Here is a 24,873-nt window from a genome sequence, read left to right as displayed (position 1 = left end):
TGGCGTAGTGCATCGGGAGTCATTGCCATATGGTCGTACAGTCACTAAGGACTATTATTTTGAGATTATGTGCCGCTTGCGAGAAGCAATACGAAAAACGTCCGATATTGTGAAAAAACAATTGCATCACGAGTAACTCACAAATGGTTCGATTCCTACTTAATGGGATGGACGCAAATGGTCAAAACAACTCAACTTTCAAAAAAAGGGAAATTATTTCTGGAGTTCCACAAGGTTCTGTGTTAGGTCCCATTCTTTTCTTATTATATATTAATGATCTCACCAAGCTTAATATTTCTGGGAAGTTCACCTTATTTACAGATGACACTACCATACTTTGGAATAACAAAAACACTTGTGAGTTGCACAAAATAATCTCTGCCGGCTTGAAAAAAGTTGAAGATTGGTGAGATTCAAACATTTCATCTTTAAACTCAACTAAAACAAATTTATTATCATTTAGATGCTCAATCAATGAACCTTTTTTTGAAGACAGTTCACTGGAATCTAAAAATGAAACAAAATTTTTAGGAGTGGTCATTGGCCAGAATTTAAAATATTTCGCAACGGTGGAAAAGTGAACAATCATTTGCCTATGGACATAAAATCTGCCAATATAAATGACTTCCATTTCAGGAAGTTAATCAAACAATTTCTATCTAATAGAACCTTTGAATGAATACTTTAACAATAGGTTTTAACTGACTGACGCGTATTTTTTATCTTCACTTATTAAGGATTTCCTACGTTGTTACTTTTAATGTCTCCTCTTTTATAAACTTGACTTTCATTCATTTATATATACATATCTTTCATATCATCAATTTTAACATAGTTTTTATCCATGCACCATTTTTATTTTAATTTCATTTGGTATGTATTGCATTTTTTTAAGTATTTACTAACCAAAACTTTGTCTACAAGATTATGTCTTATGATAATAAAGTATATTATTATTATTATTATTAATACACCTGCTCACTCGTCATTGCTTGTTCGAAATTTTTTGGTTAAAAACACCACCTTAATCATACCTCAGCTACCGTATTCACCAGATTTGGTTCCACACGACTTTTTCCTGTTTACAAAATTGAAGAGGCCTACGCAAGAACAGCGTTTTGCGACAAATTCCATGCAGACAGTTTTTCTCCATACAGCGTGACTCACGGTCGATGGTAGGTTAGACGTTTCTGGAAAACTTGTGGTTGCTTTTTCAATTTCCTGGGGATCCAGATCTTCAATACTCCGCACTATTCGCCTTCGTAATTCTTCTTTGGTAGGCATTGGAATACTGTATACCCTTTCTTTTAAAACACCCCATAAAAAAGTCAAGTGGCGTGAGATCGGGTGATCTCGATGGCCAATCCCACGGCCCTAAACGCCTAAACCAACGATCGTCGAAGAGTTCGTCAAGTTTCCTGGAAACTTCCTGGGTGGAATGAGCTGGCGCTCCGTCCAGTTGAAACCACGAATTCCTATATTCCTCTAAAGGCAAATTTTCAAGAAAATCGGTTACAGTCGTCCTTAATATTTGGAGATATCTCTCTGCATTCAGTGTGTCTTCATAAATAAAAAAGCTAATTTTATTGTTCTTCAGAATACAGAAAACATTCAGATCAAATTTTTCTTGAAAACCCATTTCTTTTGTAACATGAGGATTATGATCAGCCCAAAAATGTTTATTCCTTCTATTGAAAATACCATCCCTCGTAAATTTTGATTCGTCGCTCCAAATTATTTTTGACAAAAATTCCCGATCTTCCTGTGTATGAATCAAAAGGGATTCACAAAAATGCATTCTACGTTCGAAGTCTTCTGCTTTTAGAGTTTGAACTTTGGTAAATTTATACGGATGCATTCCGTGATTTTTCAAAATTCGTTGTACTGAAGCATGTGATACACCAAAATCTTTTTCTGCACTGCGAATGGAAGCTTCTGGATATGCATAAAAATATGCCAAAACGTTAACAGTATTGTCCTCATTTGAAGTAACAGGTTTTGGTAATGTTGAAGGCGCTTTCAACATGGAGCCATAGTTAAGGAAATTATTTTGTAACCTTACAAACTTCCTCTCGTTCATTGGTGTTGATTCAGAATACATTTAGTTGAATTTTTTACACGTTCTGACAATGATTTGATCACTTTGTTCATGTGTAGGTATAATAAATAATTTAATAAGAACTTCGTTTGAATAATCGATATTTGCATTCATTTTGGAAGATGATTCGAAACACAGTCGATAACTCTTTGTAAATTACTTATAAAAGTAACCGAACTGCTATAAGCTTGATAATTACACTGCTACCTAAATCCAAATTAAAAAAAAAAAATAATGTTTCTAGAAGAAGCGACTTTATTGAGAAAACTTGACGATTTAGGTATAGGGACATGATATATCATCTTGAAGCATTTTTTACCATCTTTCAATTTACCGAGTAATATAAAGGGGGTTTCATTTGAACAAATGAATTTTTGACTACTTTTATGCACAATGGAAATAATAGTAATTTTAGCACGTCCTGTATGATATGGAGTCGATTTCTTGGTGTTATTTGAATATTTCGAGTTTGTCCAAACTATCATCAAAATATCAACTTTTCATGAATTGAGAGTACTGATGTACTTGATTTCAATTAAGGCTATGTTTTGGACCATATTTAGCACAATTTATTTTTTATCTCGAAAACAGATAGAGATAGGTATAGGACAGTATTAACAAAAAAGTTATAAAATACCAAAGCAATTCCAAAAATGTAATAATATACGGGGTGTTCCATTCAAAAAAATTAAGTTGCTAGGACTTTTTGATGGAAGTGGCAACGCTGCAATGCTGAAAATATTTTAGATCGATGGAACAGGTGAGGAAATGTGAGAGGTGAAATTTTCAGAAAAATCATGCTTTACCTTTTCCAGAAACGTCTAACCTACCATCGACCGTGAGTCACGCTGTATAAGTCTATTCCTGTAACACCAGTCATCAAATTCGTGTAGGACCGTTGTTTTACTTGAAAGAATAATGGAGGTGTCGTCTGCGTAAGGGTATATCGCACCGTTACTTATATTATTGGGTAGATCATTCACATATAACAGAAAAATTAGTGGACCGAGTACACTGCCTTGAGGTGTTCCATTTGTTACAAGGAATTTATCGGACATTATATCATTCTGTTTCACCTGGAAATATCTATTTGTTAGGAAAGACCATTATAAGCTGATTTATGTTTCCTCGAATACAAATCTTAAATAGCTTATCAGAAACGAATATAATATTCAAGGTGTCGAAGGCTCCACTCAAATCAAAAAATAAAGCTAACACAATGTTTTTTTGTCCATTAAATCATTTACTCCTTGTAAAAAGTTGGACATTGTAGTTTCTATCGAGCGATTTTTCCTGAACCCGTGTTGGCACTTTGTCATTAGGTCGAATGTTTCCAAGTAATTATTTATTCTGCCAGATATAATTTTGGAAGCATAGCTTAAATATCAAATCGTACGGCGTGTTTTGGATAATGAAAACTTAAAGATTATTCTTTTTCCAGCCATTCCGTTTACTTCACAATTTATTGTTCGAAATGTTACGCTGTCACGTGTAAATACAATTTATTTTTCCAACAGCTCGTCATTCGATACTGTTAAGTTCAAGTTCATTCCTGAAATTTCTTTGTATTTATCCCACTCATAACTCGAACTTGCGACTGTACACGTGACCCTGGGTCGCAGACGTAACGCTATCGATTTTCCCGGGAACATATAAGCGTCGCGACGCCGTATACTACAGCATAGTCTGCCTTTACAAGTACCCTAACACGAGTTGGCTGAAAATGAACAGTGTCTCTCTCAAAATTATACTATAACTATTGTCAGGTGAGAAAAATTTAGATATCGAAAAGCTTTTTGAAATTAGTTGTAGTTTGCGTTGTTTGCTTTCTATCAAATATTTCACAGACGTCCAAAATAACCACGATATTATGACCTCATTTCAATTGTATCTATAATATGGTTATTTCAATGTACAGCTTCATTTTTGGCGTCTACAGCAATATTTGTCTTTTCAGACATTTTCTTCAGTGATTTTGACCTGAGCAATCACGCATAAGTTTTCAGCACTAGTCTGCTAGATGCCTATTTTTCATTGTTTTTACGTATTGATGTGCTTCTCCCTAGATTCTTGCTCAATTTTCCTATGACTAGTCCTTCAGACATATATTTCCGGAACCATAAATGATAATACGCGATAAGTCAGTTAACATATGTTTCGAGATAGAATAAAAAATGAGTCAACATTTAAAATATACATGAAACATAAATATACTCGAGAGGAGAATTCACTCTTATTTCGAGTGTGTCATAGTGCAAGACAACATCAATATAAAACAATAATGTAAAATATACAACAAATGTGAAACGGTTATACAATATTCAAACTAATTAATACAGTTCATTGTATGATTTTCACTATAAAGGGTTTTACAAAAATCACGACACGTGTTTAGTTATACAATAGCTTACGTGTTTCGCTATATAATAACTTCCTCAAGCGTAAACGTACGCTATCATCCATATCGCTCAATCAGAAGAAAGTGATACAACTCAGTATATATTATTGAAATATCAACAACTATAATAAATACTTTTGAAATTGATTTTTTTAAATCTGAACATGTGGAAAATAATTAGAGAGTCAATTTTCAATTGACTCTCTAATTATTTTTTGAACATTTTTGAACACTAACGTCAATATCTCTGCCGTATATCCAATATTGAAGCAGGTTCAGTTTCGTACACCTTTTTCTTCAAATAGCCCCATAAAAAAGTCCAAAGATGTCAAATCTGGCAAGCGAGCTGGCCATTCTGTAGTACCTCGACGGCCAATCCAACGACCGGGAAAAGTAGTATCCAAATAGTTTCTTACTTGTCTGGAGTAATGTGGTGGTGCTCCATCTTGTTGAAATACAATATCTATATCGAATTTATCAGGATTCGCTTTGACGATTTCAGTGATGAGAGGGTCAACAGTAGTTTCCAGCATATTGAAATACAGTTCCCCTGTTAAATTTTGATCAATAAATTGAGTTCCTACAATATGGTTTCCTGATTCATCCCAACCGTTAATTTTTTCTGGGTATTGGGTATGTGTTTCCCGGAAAACGTGAGGGTGGGTGTCACTCCAATAACGGCAATTTTTTCTGTGAACATTGCCATTTGAAAAAATATGCATTCGTTACTAAAACAGATATTGTGGAGATAAGTAGGATGCCTTGCAATGGTTTCCGTCATGATTTCGCAGAATTCTGTTCTACGATCAGGGTCATCTTCAGTTAATTGGTGTACCATAAGGAAACACCTCACAAACATTCACGACGGAATAAGTAGACTGTTCAGGTTTTACTACCATCTCACCAATTATTTGCACTTGCTGTTCTTCCGGAATGGACGGATGACCTGGGAGCTTTGTATTGTATACAAATTCGGTCTCGTAAAAGTTATGCGTCGCGTCGCATCGTAAATAAAAATCGCTTTCAATTTTTTCTTCCAATGGACGAGAATTGACCATTTTAGAAATTGTTGACGTGGTACCTGTCTACTAGTAAAACTGAAAACTAAATGAGATTATTCTAACTGAACAATGATGTTCATTATCGCACTGACATTTTTTGTCGTTTTTATAGACAAAAAATAACTTAACAAACCTTATCGGGTTGTTGGAATTGCCATATGGCAGAATATGGCATTTCGACATAAATATGTTTGTCTTCAGGAAATGATTCAATGTTCCGCCATTTTATAGTAGGTGACGATATTGACTTCATATTCTAGGGTTGTGAAGTATTCGTCAGGAGCTTCAAAATGATGTGTCACAAGACCCCCTTGTCCATTAAATTTTTTACCAGATGGCGCCCAGTCGCCATCTTAAAAGTTTCATCTGTCAAGTAGGGGAGAACGGGGCAAGATGAAGTTCGGGGCAGCACGGGAAGTAAGCCTGTGTGCGTGAATAGTAATCGTGTTCGGAGCGGCGACAGCGCCATTTGCACGAACTTCACTCTCCGCTAGTGTGTCCAAGCAGAGCGAACAGGTTAGAACTCGTTTTTGCGTTGCAGAGAGAAAAAAGTGATATTGCAAGTGTTTTTACGCGATATTTGATTCGAAAACTGATGAACAGACATGTAAGTACTTGTGTTAATGTATTATTTCAATCCCGAGATTATTATAATAGTCCAAAACATTAAATTCAAACCAGATTTTTTCGCCGGTAAAGTTTGAGGTTAGAATTGCGTCATCTTTTTTATCTACGTGTGGATCGGGGCAAGATGATCGGGGCATAATGGGATACTATAATCAAGACTGATAATCAAGTGACTGAAAAAGGTAAAAAACAAATAAAGAAACCTGGTAAAAAGACTGCAAAGAAGATTAAAAAGACAACTGACAAGGAAAACCTGCAGAAAAAGCGTCAAACCAAAAGGTGCAAAAAAGAAACTAAATCAGAAGTTAGTTCATCCCAAGAAGAGGATGATGACTGTGGTTGCATCTATTGTGTGTACTTATACTCAGATTCAACCGAAAGTTGGGTCATCTGCGGCGTGTGCCACGGTTGGGCGCATAATTCATGTGCCGGAGTAGATGAGGAAGATGAAGAGGCACACATTTGTGAACGCTGTCTACCCGATTAAAAAGCGTACTCGTTTTGCCCCACAGCGTTTCCCATCTTACCCCAGTTATGGGGCAAAACGGGAAATTTGCCGAGTTTATTTTTTCATTATTTGCCTGTGATTTTGCATGCTACAACGTTTAATTATAAGAGAGAAGTGTATAATGGTTACCTCTTTTGTTAAAGAATGTTATTAAAGAGTTTAATTTTCCTTGTATAACGAGTTTTGTCTTAGCTATCTCATCTTGCCCCAGTCTCCCCTATTCATGCATTAATCTCATTACCCGTTCAAAAAATAAAAGGGGGGGACATTAAAGAAATGCACTGTATAATTTGCTACTGCTGACTGGGAGATTTATAGAGATTACTGTTGCTTCAAATTGTTTCTGAACATTGTATGCATGCGGGCTATTGATTCACAATTTGGGCCATATTTTGTTCTTACAAATATACAAACACCACTGTGTTGAGATTCTTCACGGCAGAAGCTTCTTACCACGAAAAAATCATATAATTTGAATGACATCATCTCCTTCGATTTGAGCCATTGTTCTGAGATGCAGCAAATATCCATATCATGTGAGTCAAAGATAATTTCCAAATCTGCAGATTACTTCATTAGTGGTTGTGATTATAATAAATTCCATGAAATCAAATCCGCGACTGTTACCATAATAATCAACATTATTATTATACGACATAAATAACTGGTTCATCACGGAGCATCACGAGTTTTTCATTAGATAATTTGGAAGATTAAGCGAAAATAGAAAGTTGAACTTGATAAAAATTGTGATAATGAGACTACCTCTAAAAGTGATAAAAACGGTTAAAATACTTTTTCTATTCTTCACAAAAGATGATTTGAACTTACTTCGACTGAACCTTCACCATTTCCATTACCAACTAGATCGAAGTTTTGCAATATGTAATAGACAGTTAGTTATTCAAGGTGAAATTTTGTAACATTTCAGAGACAAGCCTCCTTCGCCGAAATGCCAGCGAGAAAATTGAATAAGTTTGGCATTGGAAATGCCAATGCTGAGATCGGTGTCTGTGCAAAAGTATCAATTTACATTGGATAAATATCTTTATAAAATGGCATACCTATATGACAAGTTACGAAACAAAATTTCATTTACTTCAAGGGGATTCAAAGCCGTGCAATTTTTTTGGAGTCCATATTTTTCCATAAGTACCTTCTTCCTTTATTCATCTAACTACGACCTCATTATGTAACTCTCTAATTCCTAAACTCACATCGAATAGATCAGAAAATCCTTCTCCCATTTTTACATTGCTGACATAGGATTTGAACCAATCATTAAGCGAACCTCTTATTCTCAGTATTTAGGATGTTCCCAACCTTTTTTCCATATCAAAAGTGAAAACTATCGAGGAGAGATACATAGGTATAAGGAAATTAATATTTCGAAATATTAATCTCTCCCAACTACCTACACAGTAGGTATTCCAGACTTTGGAGATTGTTTGTGATGTTTGAGTCGCCAATTAGGCAGGTAGCCATTTTTCTGGATGAATCTAGCAGTTATTTAATTGTATAAGTTTGAGTTTGAGTTTAATGTATAAGTTTGAAAAGTCCTTATAGGACGAAACTGCAGTAACGTCAGTTACAAATAAAAGTGGTAGTAAAAAACATAGAAAGTTTAAATTCTCTTTTCATCATTATGATTTCCTACCACGTAGTACTGATGGCTATATCCATCAATTTATTGTTAATTCGTTTCACAAAAGACTCCTTTATAGAAGTTTTTCCCAGACTCCCAGGTATATTTTCTCATTACTATTTATGGTTTCTTTTGACCAACTTCCTGATATGATCCCGTACAATTAATTTGGCAACCCTTACATATGGAATTGACTCCGATTATCGAAATAATCGGTACTGAACTATTAGCAAAACGCGTCTAGAATAAAAATTTTATTTCTGAAAATTGCTCGATTATTATCGTGGATAGTATTCCCAAATTTAGTTGCCAAAGAAAGGCAGCCAACACCCCTCATACAAATTGTTCTTTCTTTTCTTTCTAACCATTATTTTTTTTTTCAGATGTTGTTCATAATGAGATTAATCTCTTTCCTGAATTGGTGTTCTTATAAACATTTAGTGAATTCGAGTAATCATTACCAGACTGTGTACCGGTTAAATACAGAGTGCTAAGTTTTCGGTACCGACGATTGCTTCAGTTTCCCTGAAACAGGGAAGAAGAGTGTGACGTAGTGCAAATTCCGAACTCTCGCCAATCAGAAATCACACCTTTACGGACGTCAGGCCACTTAAGTAACGTCACAAGAGTGGGGGACGGAACGTGTTTTACCGTTCAGTCGGAAATACCTATAAATATTAGAATCTGATCCATTCAAGCAACTTGTTGGAAAGAAGTATCTGTTCCTTTTTGTTTGGTTTCGTCACCATTGTATGGGTAAGTGGCTTTTCAAATTACCTGTCCTAACCCTATTTTACTGACCGTAAGTTATCAAGTTACTAAATTGTAGATAGTGGATATTTTCAAATTTGTCAATTGAATAAATTTGATATACAATATGTAGGTACCTTTGACGTGTGCAAAAAACGGGTGTTTCATTTTTGTATGAACGATTTCTTTGGCATGCGTACATTGTTGCCGATTTGTGAGGAAATCCCCCAACTTTTCTGTGAATTTGTGCGCGGGTATTCGAAATATGTGAGGATTAATTTCATTTAAAAATTGATCGCGGAATGAACATCGAACATCAGTTAATATTATACTGGAGTCTGTAAAAGTTTAGAATTTAAGTTATATATTCAGAACGAATACTATCAATTTCACTCTAGGTTGATTTTGTTCTTTAAATTACTATGAATCTTCACCAAGTAACAGCCGAATAAATCAGAAAACTATAAATTATTGATTGTTTTCACAAAATATTTCCAAATGAATGTTTCCTTGAAATGGCAATGAATCTAAATACAGTAAAAGTTCAGTCAATGCTTTTGATGCTGAATTGGCAACTCTGCATGAAACAGCTGTACCGGAAATATGCCTTCTCACTCAAAGTAGGTACTCTTTTGTTTCAATAATTTCTGTAGGTAAGGTTGCAGAACTATTTATAGTCGAGGAGCTGGCAGGGTTTGCCATATGTTCTCCCATCAAAGATTTCTTTATTGTATTGATTCTATCTGCTCTTTTTTTAAAATAGATTTTCTGGCGAATAATTTGAACTTGTTTGTTGTAGCAATAATATTCGTTTTGAACGGTATAAAATCCTTTCCATTTGCTAAAAACGTGACTATTGTTTAAATAAGGAATTGAATAAAGGCAGAATAAAGACGGTGACCGCTGACGAAGTATTCAAATCATATAAATAGAATGTTATCGGTAATGTTAGCTGAAAATGGAAAAACATACCTGCCTACCTCAATTATATTTCTGGCAACAAACTATAACGAAAACTATAACAATTTGGGTTTGTTTAGATTATTACTGTTCATCGATATCTTCGTCAATTTTTCTAGTCGTACGTTTCTACTGTGTTTATCTTTTTTACAATATGAGTATGTGGACGAATAAATATCTAAGGTGTTATGCTCATAAATATGCGACGAATTTTCAAAAAAGCCACGCTTAACTGATATCTTATCAAGAAATCATGTTTCAAAAAGTAAAATTATAGTCGAGCAGATAAACTAACTCACATAATATTGCATCATATTCCTACAATTGATCTTTTCCAGTAATGATTGAATCAGAAGATGACCTTCACTTATTTAACAGGAAATGAAATATAGTTAGTTACATTTACCCTTGACTTAATATTATAAATAGCTTCGAATTATTGAGTTAGATGCACTATGCATACAAAAAAACTTCTGAATGGACAACCAAGTAGACATAAAAAACATAAATTTTTGTTCAGTAGGCTATTTATCACAAATAAACTGCTGACCCGAATTTCATACTCAAATGACTCACAGATCAACGAAATAAAATGAGTAACGAATTATACTTACTCATATTTCTATGGAAATAATCAAGCCTCAAGTGCTGTTGGCTTGAGAGTAATAAGATAAAGTTAAAAATTTTAAACTAATATAGTGCATCTAGAAAAAACACTTTTTTATAAGAACATAATTCCAAAATGAAAATTATTGAAATCATTTCACTTAGTCACACAGATATTCAGTCGGTTTGAAGTTTGGGTTTTATTTTAAAATAGATAACCCACCAGAAGTAAAGATCCTAACCTCACATACATTTGTGATATAGACAATAGACAATGAGATCCTTTACCCTACAAATGACTTTCAATTGGAGTACTTTAGTCAGAAATTTTAGCAAACTCTCAATATATTATTTGTATCCACTCCATTGTCTTTTGTTACTAATTGAACGAGAAAACAAAGCAAACATTTTGCTCGCTATTTGAATGAATTTACTTTTTTAATCATTATGCAAACCGCCAAAGTCCTTGAACATGCAATGGCTCTGATAAAAATATTGGCCATTTCTGTTTATGGCGAACTTCAAACGAATTCGTGACGTTACGAAATTTGGAAAGTCTATTTGGTTTTGATAAATATACCTATTTGAACACTTGATACATGATTATCCTGACCTACATCTTTAGACCAAAGCTCCGCGTAGTTAACATTATATTTTGCCAAAAACAATTTAGTCATGGCAGTTATACTAATTACAAGGTTAGTCATTTCAAATGATTGCGAAAAAAACCCGCGTCACGAAGGAGTAACTCGAATTCTAGACTCCTGTACTATTCATTGTTACTGCGTGATTCATTTAGATGGCAACAGACAAAACAGTTGACTTATAAGATAAAACAATTGAGTGTGCGAATATAAATACATACCTATCTATGTTTATTCAGCTGTGTACAGCTGATAAAATCTAGACTCCTATATTTATTCATTGTTACTGCGCAATTCATTTAGATGGCAACAGACTGAGACGTAATAGAACAGTTGACTTATAAGATAAAACAATTGACTGTGCGAATGTGAATATCTATGTTTACTCAATATTGCACAACTTGACACTCAAGTTTATCGATTTGTTTGATTTCAGAGCGTGATATACAGCCGTTAAAGTCTTTGTGTACAGCTGATAAAAATGCTGTGCACAAGTCTTTGTCGAATGCCGTATCTACTGGACCCATTCTCCCCACAGGGGAGATCAGTGCCGACAGGTGAGTTCCTAGAAAGTTGAAGTATGACACAACTGCCTTCACTTTTATAGTACCTTTCAAGGTAATTCGTCTGCTTAGGAACTGTCAGAAAGGAGGTACTGAATCCTCAATTAGAATTATTCGTCGGATAGAAACTGTGAACATAGACTTCTGTCTTAATCGGTTGTGAGTCAGGACGAATTTTATTGAAATGTACCGTACATTTATACACTTTCAAATTAGTTTGAATGAAAATAATATGCAACTTTTAATTGGGAAAATTTTACTTTATGGGATATTCACGGATTTTCGCGATTTTTTCTGTGATGATACTACGTGATGGTAGGAATTCAAAACACTTTTTATTTTCTGTCGGACTCAATTAGTTTTCGAAATATAGCTGTCAAATTTTGTATGATGTCATAATTTACCTTTTTTTTAAGCAATAAACGAATGCAATTCACATATTTTTTATTCAACACATCTTTTTCCATATCATCGAACTTTTTTCTATCGCTTTTCATTCAGTTATTGCCAAGTTTCTTGAAATTAGATTGAAATTCCATAATTTGTCACATGCTAACTTAACCTAACCTAACTAAGTGTAACCTTACTTTAGAATTTTAAAAAAATATGTATCCTCAACATCTAACCTAACCTTCGAATTCCAAAAGGAACGTAATTTCGAATAGTGAAACTTAATGCAATTTATAAAAAGTTATTTCTGTGCACCTGACAAAATAGATCTTAGAACAATAACTCAAACTTATGAGTAGAATATCATGAAATTTCAGCAGCTTTCTTTTGGAGGTTAGAACTAACTGAAAAAGCGGTGAATGCACTAAGACTAGCGTTATCTATGTGTTAAGCCCGAGACTTTTCAGTCCATGTAGTAGATAGATCTTAGAAGTTTTAGCAAAATAACTTACAAACTTATAAGTAGAATATCATGAAATTTCAACAGATTTCTTTTGAAGGTTAGTACTTAGTGAAAAAGCCGCGAAGACTAGTGAATTTCTGTTTTCACATTTCAAGATACAATTAGTAGTGGAGGTTAATGTGTCTACTTTGAAACCTGTAAAACGACAAATGAAAATAAAATGATTATTATTATTATTAGATCCCTGGAACCAACCGTCGGCCGCTGGGGCTGCGAATGGCCAAGTTGACTCGAACACGGAAATGTCTCCTGTTCAACTGGCACCCTCCTAGGGTTAACCGACCCCTGTCACGGGGCATCTGGGGATATATCGAACAGCGCCGGTAACAACAGCTTGGCAGAACTCATCGAATTTGAGCAAGAAAACGGACCATGGCCCATTGAACATCCACTACCGCTGCCCAATTGGGAGGAAGACCCCATTGAGCCCTACAAGTTGAAATCTATTAGGGAGTATGAGTCGTTGGCCTGTGAAATTGAGATGCACCTGCGCAAAGTTTTGGAAGAACACAACTACGATACCATCGGAAATTGGTTGAAGTTCTACGAGAGTTTCAAGAAAAGCGATTGTAGTAGCGTACTTGAGTTCTTCCATACGTGAGTATACTTTCTTTTTATGTCTAAAAGCGGAAGAGAGATTTTTTAAAAGCTTCTTGGCTTTCTACTTCTCCTTTATTATATGAAAAATGTGGAAAGGGGTAATTACATTTTGATAAAAACCCTTCACAAAGTAGAGTCTTTCTGATACAAAGTGGAAGAAAAAATCCATCTAAAACAACTACTTTCAAAAAAGTGAACATTAAAGTACCCAAAAATTTGTTTCTTTTCAGTAAGTGTTTCAAACTTTCGTGATGGAATTGAAACTGATATAATTCACAGGATTTCTACACAACATAATATTTAAAGAGTATTGATATTTTCTTACTTTGTTAAAACAATTAGACTACTAGTGAACATTAAAAGGTTCGATTGAAGATACTTGTCCTCATCTTTGATAATAATAATAACTTTATTGCAATACGATCTACAGTAGACAGAGCAAAAGTCAAACGTTCGAGAAGTTAACTCTCATTAAACCTAGAAAAGTACTGATTTCAGCAATGTTTAAATTTTCAAACTAAGATACATTAATGTTTCACCATCGACAGTTTACAGTTAAAAATTATTTAAAGAAATGAAGTTTTTATTTTAAATATTCATGATAAACAATATTATAGCTATTTGTATTAAAAAATTTCGTAACAAATTTCAACTTAGTCAGCAGTTGAACGAATAGAAGCGTTTATGTCTCAAGAAAGAAATGACTGAACTTTGAACTTCTTGAAGATTGTGATATTTTCAAAATTCTTCTTTACAAGAGCTTCTTTGATATAGATTTAGGATACATCTCAGAATTCTTTTTTGAGTAATGAATATTTTTTTGTGAGTGTACTGAAGAACCCACAGACTATATCGTATATAATAAGTTTATATGGGTTTACCAACTGAGGGTTGCATCTGCCGTGATAGTATGATCAGATGTTGGAATAGACTTCTTTTGGAATTTTACATATAAAGATTCCTCGCAGTTGATTGATTTGTTTCAAAAATCACAAGTCCTAATTTGATGACATTTAGTTTAAGCATATTTGTCTCCGACCATACATGTTTTGAATAGTTTGAATTGAAGTTAATTGATTTCTTCCTTTCATCAGAAGCTTCCCATATTTTTTTGTATAATGATGGACAAACTATCTTCATTTATTCCTTTAGTAACTGAGAGCAAACATTTGAAGGAGACAATTGATTTCAGGTACAACCCGCCAATCACCCCGGATCATCACACCTGCGTTGGACTTGCTTTTGAACTTTGGAACCGCCTCAGCATCGAACTAAAAGACAAATACCTTGGAATCGGAGGTCACATCTGCGTTGTGTCTTGCGAAGAGGACATAGACAGCATGTCTGTGTACACATCTTCCTATCGCCTCGATTCTCATATGTCGGCACGTCACACTTTGGAAAAAGAACATGTGCTGATGTGTTTGAAAGTAGAATTTTCTGGGCGAACAGCGGTTATGTTGTGCGATCCTGGTTATCACGTTGCCAGGGTTGTTACTGTCATGGCTGATGGATGTTATCCACATACTGGTAGGTTGCTTGTTTAATTTCCTTCCTAACAATAGCAATAAACATACTTTGTTAGTCAAAAAAGACTGATTCGTCGGCTCACATTACCGAATGACATGTAGGAATAATTTTAAAAAGTTTAAATTACTGACGCTACCATCGAATTACATTTATAAAACTGTAACATATCTAAAACTCAACATCAAGAGTATCTCAAAAAATTCTGACTCTCATAACTATGTTACGAGGCATGGTGACATAAATGTTTGATTGATTGACTGAGAGGTTCTCAAACTTGTTTTGTCTACCGCCCGCTTCGAGAATTAATTATTTTCTAGCGCCCCCCAAACGATGGACCACAATCCAGGGTACAATTGCGGGATTGGCTTTTGTAGCGAACATTCTTGGTATCCATTTTTGAATCTTATTTGTATTTCCTCATTCGTTATCAATTCTATGAGTTTTTCCTACAGCTGGGGTGATCCTGCTGTGTTGACATTTGGAAAAGGATCAAACACCCAGTCCGGTATTTCAAATTTTAAAATTTCCTGGAATCTTTCTGCAAAATCACTGTGGAGGTTCTCCAAATGTTGGCAGTAAACATGCAAGTCGTCGTTGTTGAAGGATACTGCTGACAAATTAGGGAAATTGCGAAACTCACGTCTGCCGATATTATTCTTGTATAAGAGCAATTTTGCTACAAAAGCAGCAATGATCTTTTTTGTTTCAATCAAATTCAAGTCGTCATCTCGAAGATGAAGATTGACATCATTAAATAATTTATACAGGTCTGTCAGGTACGCAATATCATTCTTTGAAGTGATGAGGTTGTCGTGCAATTCTTTGTCTTTGTTTTCCAAGAACTCTATTATAGAGTCAAGTAGATTGTAAAATCGAGTCAGTTACAACACAAAGCTGGTTATAAATAATATGTCATTTAAAGAGCTGTTTCGGATTTTATTGACTGCTTTGATGAGATATTGCATTGATTGAGAGAGGCACTCACTCAAATTTTTCGCAACCAAATGTTGCCTATGAATGACGCAATGTACAGAGAGCACATCTGGAATTTTTTTAAGTATGCTATGAAGCCTTTGTGATATTCTGTCATAGCCAGAGCGCCATCCGTAGCAGCTGATATATTCTTCAATGGAATTTTTTTTTTCATCACAAAATTTTTCCAGTGTATCAGTCTCTAAGTTTCTGGCAAATAGTAGTTCTTGATATATTTTCAAATTTTTAATAAACCTTACGTATGACAACAACAATGCTTCATTGGTTGGCAAAGTGGACTCATCTAACTGAATTGAGAATTTAGAAGTCTTCAGATGATTGCACAATGACTCTTCAGTGTTTCAGCCATCTCATCAATTCGTCTTTGCACGGAACAATTGCTCAAAGGAATTTTTCGGATTATATCTGCCGCTGGTTTATGTAGCACAGTAGTTATTACTTCTTTTATTGCCGGTAAAATTAAATCCTCTCCAATAGTGTTAGGTTTACCTGTTTGAGGAATTAGCAAGGAGATATTGTAGGAAGCTCGGAGTCCGTCGTCGTCTTGCTTAAAAGCCGCTGAAAAAAGTTTTGATGCAGTTGGCTGAGCTGAGTGTTTCTTTTCCAGTTCTTGAAAATAAGTCACACTTTTGTCTTTTTTATCTGAATGCATTTTATTCAAATGTTCTTGTAGCCTTGAGGGTTTCATCGCTTCATTCGAAAATGTTTTTTGACAAAAAAGGCACATAGGCGAAGATGGATTTGTGGAATCTTCATCAAATACATATTTTATAAATTCCGCGCTATACTGCCGCTTCTTCTTTTTAGCTTCCGACATAATTTTCTCTTCAAAAATGCCGAAGTAAAGAATCGCGTATTAAAAACTTGCTAATGACTCCACTCACAGTATTCACCACCGCACGTACAGCACTTTACCTAGCTAGTCGCCAACTAAATTCACTTGTTTTCGTAATATCGTCGAATGACATTACTAGTTGGATGGCGCGCGCGCTTTGATATGAGACAGCGGGCGGGCCTAGTACTTTCGAGAATGGAGACTAGAAACTTCTTGCTTCGCATTGAAGCTTACCGCCATCTATTGTACAGTTTGACAACCACCGGACAGGAAATAGTTACTGTCTAGTCCCCTAGATGGCGTTACACGAGGAAACGCGCCTTGAGCGTAAAAGAGCGGTAAAGTTTGTGTTAAAAGCAAAAAACATTTTTAAATTAGCCATCGCCTCTCTAAACCGCTTCAACGCCCCCCAATCTTCTCTGTGCCCTTTACTGCCCCCCTACAGGCCTCCAGCGCCTACAAGAGGGCGTTATCGCCCACTTTGAGAAACACTAATTTAGAAGTACAAAGCACCTTACTTCACTTTACGAAAGCAGTCCTAAGTATAATGAATACGATTTTTCAATCATCTCCCCAGTGATATCAAAAACGAAAAGAATATTAATAAATGCAAAACAAGAATAAAAAAAAATATTCAGTGGAATCCTGCTTTTATGACATGAGTGAATATTTTGCTAATTCATAATCTTTTAATTTGTTGATTGCTTGTTTGTATGGACGAGGTGAAGTAATATAGTTATTTATTTATCGTATGTATATACGTGTACTTATATATGTCTGTGTATATAAATTTTATGACAATATCATGTGCATGATCTTAAATTATTATTATTATTATTGTAACAAAAGTAAAAAATAGTAAATAGAAAATACATTAGTACAAATCATAACAATAATAAAAAATAACCACTCAATGTGAATAAATATATGCTCTTGAAATTTCAACTGAATATTCCAAGGTTTCGAAAGATATACATTTTATAGTTTTCATAGAAGTTTCAAACTGTTGTCAAAATTAACAAAAAATTTGGAAATTGTTCCTTGGGCTTTAATGAAAAGACCAACGACTTTTATTTTGCCATTATACAATCTTACGTATGTTCAAAAAAGGACCCAAAATCAATTCCAAAGTTTAAGGAAATGAAATGACGTGTAATATCTTACGCATTAACTGTTGCTTTTCTTCTGTAGGTTGGTTCATTCAGTCGGAGGAAAATAATATCAGGAAGGAGTATAACTACCAATTGTATCCTCACAACGCCAACTTTGTTGAATGGACTGAAAGAGCAACCAGAAATGGCAAAGAGGAAAATTTCAGTGGAGCTATTTATGTGCGGAGGCCCTATCTAACAGCAGTAGATGTTACTGAAAGAAGAAACATTGCCTACGACTTCAGGAGTTTGCTTTCACGAGATCAGAAAGGGGATTTGATTGCGGGAATATATTTCAAGGTCAAACCAAATTGCGATGAGTTCACAATATTTTATCAGGATATGGGAAAACAGAGGATAAAACTGAAGTTTTCGGACTGTATGAAACCAAAGGTAATGGAAGGAGTTTTCAGTTTTGGGATTAGTACTTTATCGTTTTCTTTTTAGATTGATGAGGATCTACTACAAAAATTGTCTGTCTGTAATGATCAGCTGGATTTGCCGCATCTCAGACTGCTGGATATAATAAAAAAATCAGGAACGATCCTTCGAGACGCAGCTTTCCTTCAACAGATTCTGGAGATTGATAGATGCATCAAACTTCTATCAGAGAACAACTAGAAAGTATCGCATACAGTTTATTTGTATAAATTCAGCTGTTACAGTTTTATTCTCATTATACTTATTTTAGCATTAGTTATACTATCCCCGGGTTACGGTCTTTAACTATACTCAGTGAAATTTTATTGATATATTCTATACTTCTTACTAACTTATTTCTTCTTTTTTCGAAGCTTAGTAACAGAAAGTAGTTGTTTTTGATGGATTGATATACTGTATTTTTTCATAGTTATTAAATTTTTTGCCACATAAGCAACAGATATACCAAATTTAACTTGAAATAACAGTGAGTTTGTTGAATGGATTGATGCGATTTTTTCTGGAAGGTCATCTCAAAAATCAGTGAAGAAAATCCAGAACCAAATTTGTTACAGAGTTTGTTGGAATGGATTGATGCAATTTTTTTTGGAAGGCCATCTCAAACAACTGAAGAAAATTAAGGACAAAATTTGTTACCCAGATATCAAAATAGAAACTCAACAACTAGGATAAAGGTAATGTTTCCTTGAATGTAGTCGGTGAAAGTGGTTTGTACTTCCATTGTCTCAAGTGGTGAACAACAAAAAACCAAACAGCAACACGTGTGTCTCAATGCAATAGTTTTTAAGAAAAAATTGTCCGGTATTGATGAAATTCCTGTTCATGTTATTATAAAGGTTGCCAATGTGATTTCTGAGCCTTTGACTCATATAGTTAACTCCACTTTCATTGAGGGGAGACAAGACAAGACAATTTATTTTCCACTGAATGTTACAATACAAGTACCATACATTATGGGAATCGTCACTAATAAGTAGGTTATAATAATATTACAATTTCACTTTTTGGTCATAAAATAAAATAAATTAATATAAATAAATAGGTACATGTACACACTTTAAAAATTAATAAATGAAATATAAGTTTATCAATACTAATTAGAATTATTTATTAAAAATTTGAATCAAAAGACTACTGTTTCATGTGGTCCGAGTCAAAATTTTCATTCAAAAACTCCTGAACTGAATAATAGCATTTCTGTACTAAAAACTTTTTTAGAAAATTTTTAAATAAACTTGTGCTGAGTTCTCTAAATTTCTTAATTTCACATATTTTATTGTAGCATTTGATTCCTATATAATTGGGATTCTCCTGTCCGATTGATAATCTAGAGAAACATAAATTGATGGTGAATTTCACTAGTTCGGACTTCCATTGTCTATTATATAAAATGATTTGAAATCCCTGAAACAAGTAAAAAAGAATAATTAAAAAGAATACGTTTCGATTGTTGGTATCTACAATCGTCTTCTGGTGATGATAATATAATTGTTATTTTCAACTATTCTTTTTAATTATTCTTTTTTACTTGTTTCAGGGATTTCAAATCATTTTATATAATAGACAATGGAAGTCCGAACTAGTGAAATTCATCACGAAACATTGTCAATCACCTTCAAATAAATTGATGGTGTCCTTCTGCCGCGTTTTATGATTGTGAACATCCTTTCTTGTTTTGAGAGAGTTATGTTTATTTATGATGTGAACAATTATTGAGTAAATGTACAAGCTTGGTTATGACATAATACCCAGCTCAACAAAGTGGTTTTTACAAGATGTTTTGCTAGATAAATTCAGCATACACCTTACAATTTTTTTTTTGAGTGATAAATAATTGACCACTATTATGGGCTTTTCCCCAGAAAATCAGACCATATGACAGGCATGACTGAATAAGGCCAAAATATAGTAGTTTCAGTACTTCCATTGACACTGTGTTACGTTTCCAGGTTTCCTGATATACTGAAAATGTCTAAGGTTTTCTTAATATACGAAAATAAGGGCTCTCGATCTGACTGTGCATCTTACAGGCCTATATCGCTACTTACTCAGTTTTCCAAGATTATTGAATACTGTTTGAAAATGTGTTTAATCCGTTAATCAGCTGTCGCCCCCATACAAACGACAACTCTCAGAAGTTGAGAAACTTGTGCGAGCTGAGGACTAACGAGGTCTTACCTTTTAACGTGTGATTCCTAACAAAGATTATATGATTAGTTTGAATCATTCAGATTATTTTTTTCTAGTCAGAATGCTTATAGAAGAAATAAATCTACTGCTGGTGCAATTGATCAAGTCATTAAACACGCGCTAGAAATCTTGGAAAACAAATAGCAGACTTTAGGATTCTTTTTTTATTTGAGCAAAGTATTTGCTCAAATAAAACATATACACATAAAACATATACACAAATAGCAGTTTTATGGTATACGTGGTTCTTTATTGAATTAGGTTGGATCTTACCACACACACCAGCTGACCAGCTGACAGAAAATGTGTATCAAGAGGGGTACCTCAAGGCTGTGTTTTGGGATCCCTTCTATTTTTGGTTTTTATAAATGATCTTTCGAAATTTTGTTGAAAAGCTTCCATTAGGTACTGTTATTTTTGCGGACGATACTAACATCTTAGTATCTACGGGAACTATGTCCGAAGTAATTGTCAAAGCTAATGAAGTAACTGATCAAATTTCTGAGTGGTGTTCTATAAATGACCTGCTGCTACATTCTGCTTAATCTCAAATGCTTAACTTTGTTACTAAAAATACAACAATTGATAAAAGCTCTTTGCTTAGATTAAATAATGAAACTTTACATCAAGTTAATTGTACTAAATTCTTAGGTGTTGATATTGATAATAAACTTACCTGGAAGTTCCATGTTGATAGTGTCAAACTGAAGCTCAGTAAACATATATATTTACTTCGTCGGTTAAAACAGTCTCTCTTGATGTTCTCAAGTTTTTATACCACAGTTTAACTCAGTCGGTAATTTCCTATGGTCTTGAACAGCGGGGCTCGTCAGCTGAAGCTGATGAAGTTTTTGTTATTCAGAAAAAGTTAATCAGAATTCTGGCTGGTGCATCTTCAAGTGAACACTGCAGGCCATTATTCAATCGTTATAGTTTATTAACAATGCCTAGTTTGTATATCTACCAAACACTGATATATATAGAAAACAATATTTCAATTATTCCTAAAAATGAGCAAATCCATGAACATTTCACGAGATATAACTCTCAACTACTTCAACCTTTTAGTAGATTGACAGTATCAAGGAATCACCCCATGTGCATTGGGGTTAAGCTATATAATATGCTTAGTGAGGAAATTCAATCCTCAAACATCAACATCTTTAAAAGGCGGCTCAAGATTTTTCTATTGCAGAAAGCATACTACTCTCACGAGCATCAGTTTCTCCTTTTAGTGTATGTATATTGTATGTTTCATTTTGACTTTTTCTATGTTTGTTTGACCTGTTGAATCAGCCAGTATTTTATGATGATGTTATGTTTTTTATCTAATGTGATTGTGAAGGAAAACTTCTTCAATAAATGTTTGATTGATTGATTGAATAGCTTCTTCAGGCGTGTATGTACAAAACTATTGTATAGTGAAATAGGTGTTGCTCAATGAAAATACACAAATCTGAGCAATTTGTATCCAAAGTCCCAAAGTCTTATATTTTCTCATCACTAAACACCTAACATTAATTATTCTTAGACCTATTCGTAATCAACGATTTGGATTTTGCCCAGGGAAGTCTTCTGAGCTCAATCTTCTTGTCTTTGTGAATCATCTCTCAAATGTCTGGACATAGGTGGCCAATTCATTCCATTTACACAAATTTTTCTAAGGCATTTTATAAAGTCAACCATACCCGAACAATATGAAAACTCGAACATATGAAAATTTGTGGCAATCTCCTATTTTAAATACAAAGTTATCTCTCTAGTCGGATACAGATAACACTAATTAACAGATTTAAATTTTCTGGAAGTTTAGTACTGTCCGGTGTGCCCCAAGGATCCGATTTGGGACCATTGCTGTTTTTATGTGCGACATTCGGTACTGCTTTTCTAATGCAGAATTTGTGTGCTCGCAGATGATTTGAAAGTTCACAAGAAAATCAATTCGCTAGACAACTGTGTTGAACTTTCTACTTGGTGTTTCATCAATGGTATGGAGCTTAATGCATGTAAATGCCATACCATAATTTTAAGCTGAAAACATAGTTCTTTAACATCCTCTTATTCTATAAACCAAGTCTCACTCAATAATGTTACCGAAATAAAAGACTTGGGATTACTTCTGGACAATTCACTTGCTTTTCAGCCCCACATATCAACCACTGTAGATAAGTCTCTCAGAATGCTTGGCTTCCTAAGAGGATGCACTTCAGACTCCACTGATATTGAATGTCTAAAAATCATTCATCCCTTTCTGGTAACCAATTATAGTTTTAAAGTATTTTGAGGTATTGTTCGGTTTACTTAGTCATAGTATTTACATGTAAAAGCTTTCAAGCTCTTCAACTTATACTAGTGGCTTTTTAGTATTCACAATCATCTTTTGTTTGGATTTTTGATAATATATTTCTTTTTTTTTCTTTTTCTTGTCACAGATCTCGAATCTGTTAGAATGGAAGTCCAACCACTATTCAACCTAGGTAAATTTTATATTTACGTTAATGGGAAGTTTTTCATTCCTAGAAGTTTGCTTGAACATTAAAAGTAATGACATTTTTTCATTTACAGGAACATTTTCTGCTTTTCATTTACACACAACGGAAACTGCCCTATCCAAAACTGGATGTGGCCTGGAGATATCTGGAACGATTAAATTCATTGGAATAGGTTAGGTTCAACTGGTACGACTGTTGACCTATTTCCATTAAAAAAAACCTTCTAGCTTGAAATGTTGTATCAATTATCATACAAACGTTCAGTTTTTGTCTAACAAATAATATTTTAACAATGGCAAATTAATAATATAAAACATACAGTATATCAGAATTACTCGAGCATAAAAAGCGACTGCTTGTTTTAGTGCAGTATATTATAAATTTTATTTAGAGAATTGATAAATATATGCTTATATTTGAAATAATATCCCTTTTCAATCAAATACAGAGTTATAACAAATCACTTCTCAAAATTGAACTTTTGTTTGATACTTTACCTCAAGATGAAATTACCAAACATGTATAACACATGCACGCTGTAAACACAATAATTGTTATTGTATTCTGTATCATTGTGATAATTTTTTTAAAACTACATTTTTATTGCAATTCTTGTCATTTATATTTCTACATAAGCATTTGTTCACTTCTAAAGTATCTGGAACGAATCACAATGTTTTCAAATAGTTTTATATATCTTGGACACTGCATTTGGTTTGGAAAATATAGATTGAAATCTTCAAATTATTTGTTTTATTGTTACTCTAGCCCAAATGTGAATGTAAAGAAAATGCAGTGAACTAGTGAACAGCACTCTTAAGCTGAAAGCTGCCAGTTGAATGTACAGTCAATACGTTAGTCTTGGTAGCTGAGGCCATTACATGATGGAAGAAGACGATTTTTTAATACTTTTCATCATATAACCTCCAATATTTTGAAACCAAAAATTTCGAGTAATATAAATTATATGGAATAAACTACAGTGATAATGGGAGATAGTTCATCTGATTGTAGCTTGTATGATAGATCTACCACTGCTGAAATTGACAGAAACGGAACATGTTCAAAAGTCTCGAGAACATTTTTTTCTCGACATTGGTTGTCTGATTCCAACTTGAAATGATGGATTAGACCTGCGGCGAATTTAAAAAATTAGGTACCATCTACCGAGTTGCGCAGTTGAAAGTGAACATGATCTTGACAGTTCCAGTTTTCTGTATCTGAACGGTACATAAGCTGTTAGTTTTGTGGTATTTAATTTAGATAGGACGCATACGCGAACTGATTTGCGTCAGATATACAAGCGTAACGGAATTTCAAGCAGTATAGCGGAATTTTGCTTTATCTGTAGCGACTTTATAGTTGATCCAGTTGGCAACACTGTATTCTAGTGTCACATTGACGGACTTTAAATATTTACTTTAAGGAATAACAGCGCCTCTAAACGTGTCTAGAGTTCTGGGAAGTTTAAATATTAGCATAATGAAAATTAATGAAGAAAAGAGAAATGAAACTTTCTATGTTTTTTACCACTTTCATTTGTAACTGACGTAGTCCACTCTATCAACAACATACAGACGTAGTTTGCGTTAAGCAAGTCACACACGTCCCCGGACGAAGCGACTGTTGCATAACATCTGTTATGCATTAGGAGACTGGTCTACTGCCCTGAAGGCAAGCAAAGACCATAAAAAAAAGAGAAGAAGAACTAATATGAGATCTTCAGATTTAGCAAATTTGGTTAGTGTTTCGCTTTGAATTTCCGAGTGTTGAGAAATTGAGCGTTGTTTATGTTATTATAGACTTTTTTATAGTCTACAACTTGTTTAAATTTATACTTCTATTTCTATTACTTATGGATGTTTATC

General features: G+C 34.1%; 1 protein-coding gene across 1 annotated transcript; it reads left to right on the top strand.

The window, feature by feature from the left end:
* The first annotated feature begins 3,756 nt into the window (after window positions 1-3,756).
* Window positions 3,757-23,749, top strand: LOC111510568 (uncharacterized). Its single transcript, XM_074171564.1, has 8 exons — window positions 3,757-3,864; window positions 8,721-9,093; window positions 11,734-11,854; window positions 12,954-13,370; window positions 14,566-14,903; window positions 17,923-18,275; window positions 18,330-18,997; window positions 23,079-23,749. The coding sequence occupies exons 4-7, from the start codon at window positions 13,255-13,257 to the stop codon at window positions 18,501-18,503; spliced, it is 981 nt and encodes a 326-aa protein (XP_074027665.1). The 5' UTR covers window positions 3,757-3,864; window positions 8,721-9,093; window positions 11,734-11,854; window positions 12,954-13,254; the 3' UTR covers window positions 18,504-18,997; window positions 23,079-23,749.
* Window positions 23,750-24,873: the final 1,124 nt, after the last annotated feature.

The sequence above is a fragment of the Leptinotarsa decemlineata genome, unplaced genomic scaffold (assembly GCF_025532065.1).
Source record: "Leptinotarsa decemlineata unplaced genomic scaffold, Ldec_3_MD MMD2_tig00000010_RagTag_RagTag, whole genome shotgun sequence".
Lineage (NCBI taxonomy): Eukaryota > Metazoa > Arthropoda > Insecta > Coleoptera > Chrysomelidae > Leptinotarsa > Leptinotarsa decemlineata.
This window is presented reverse-complemented; position numbering and strand designations above follow the sequence as displayed.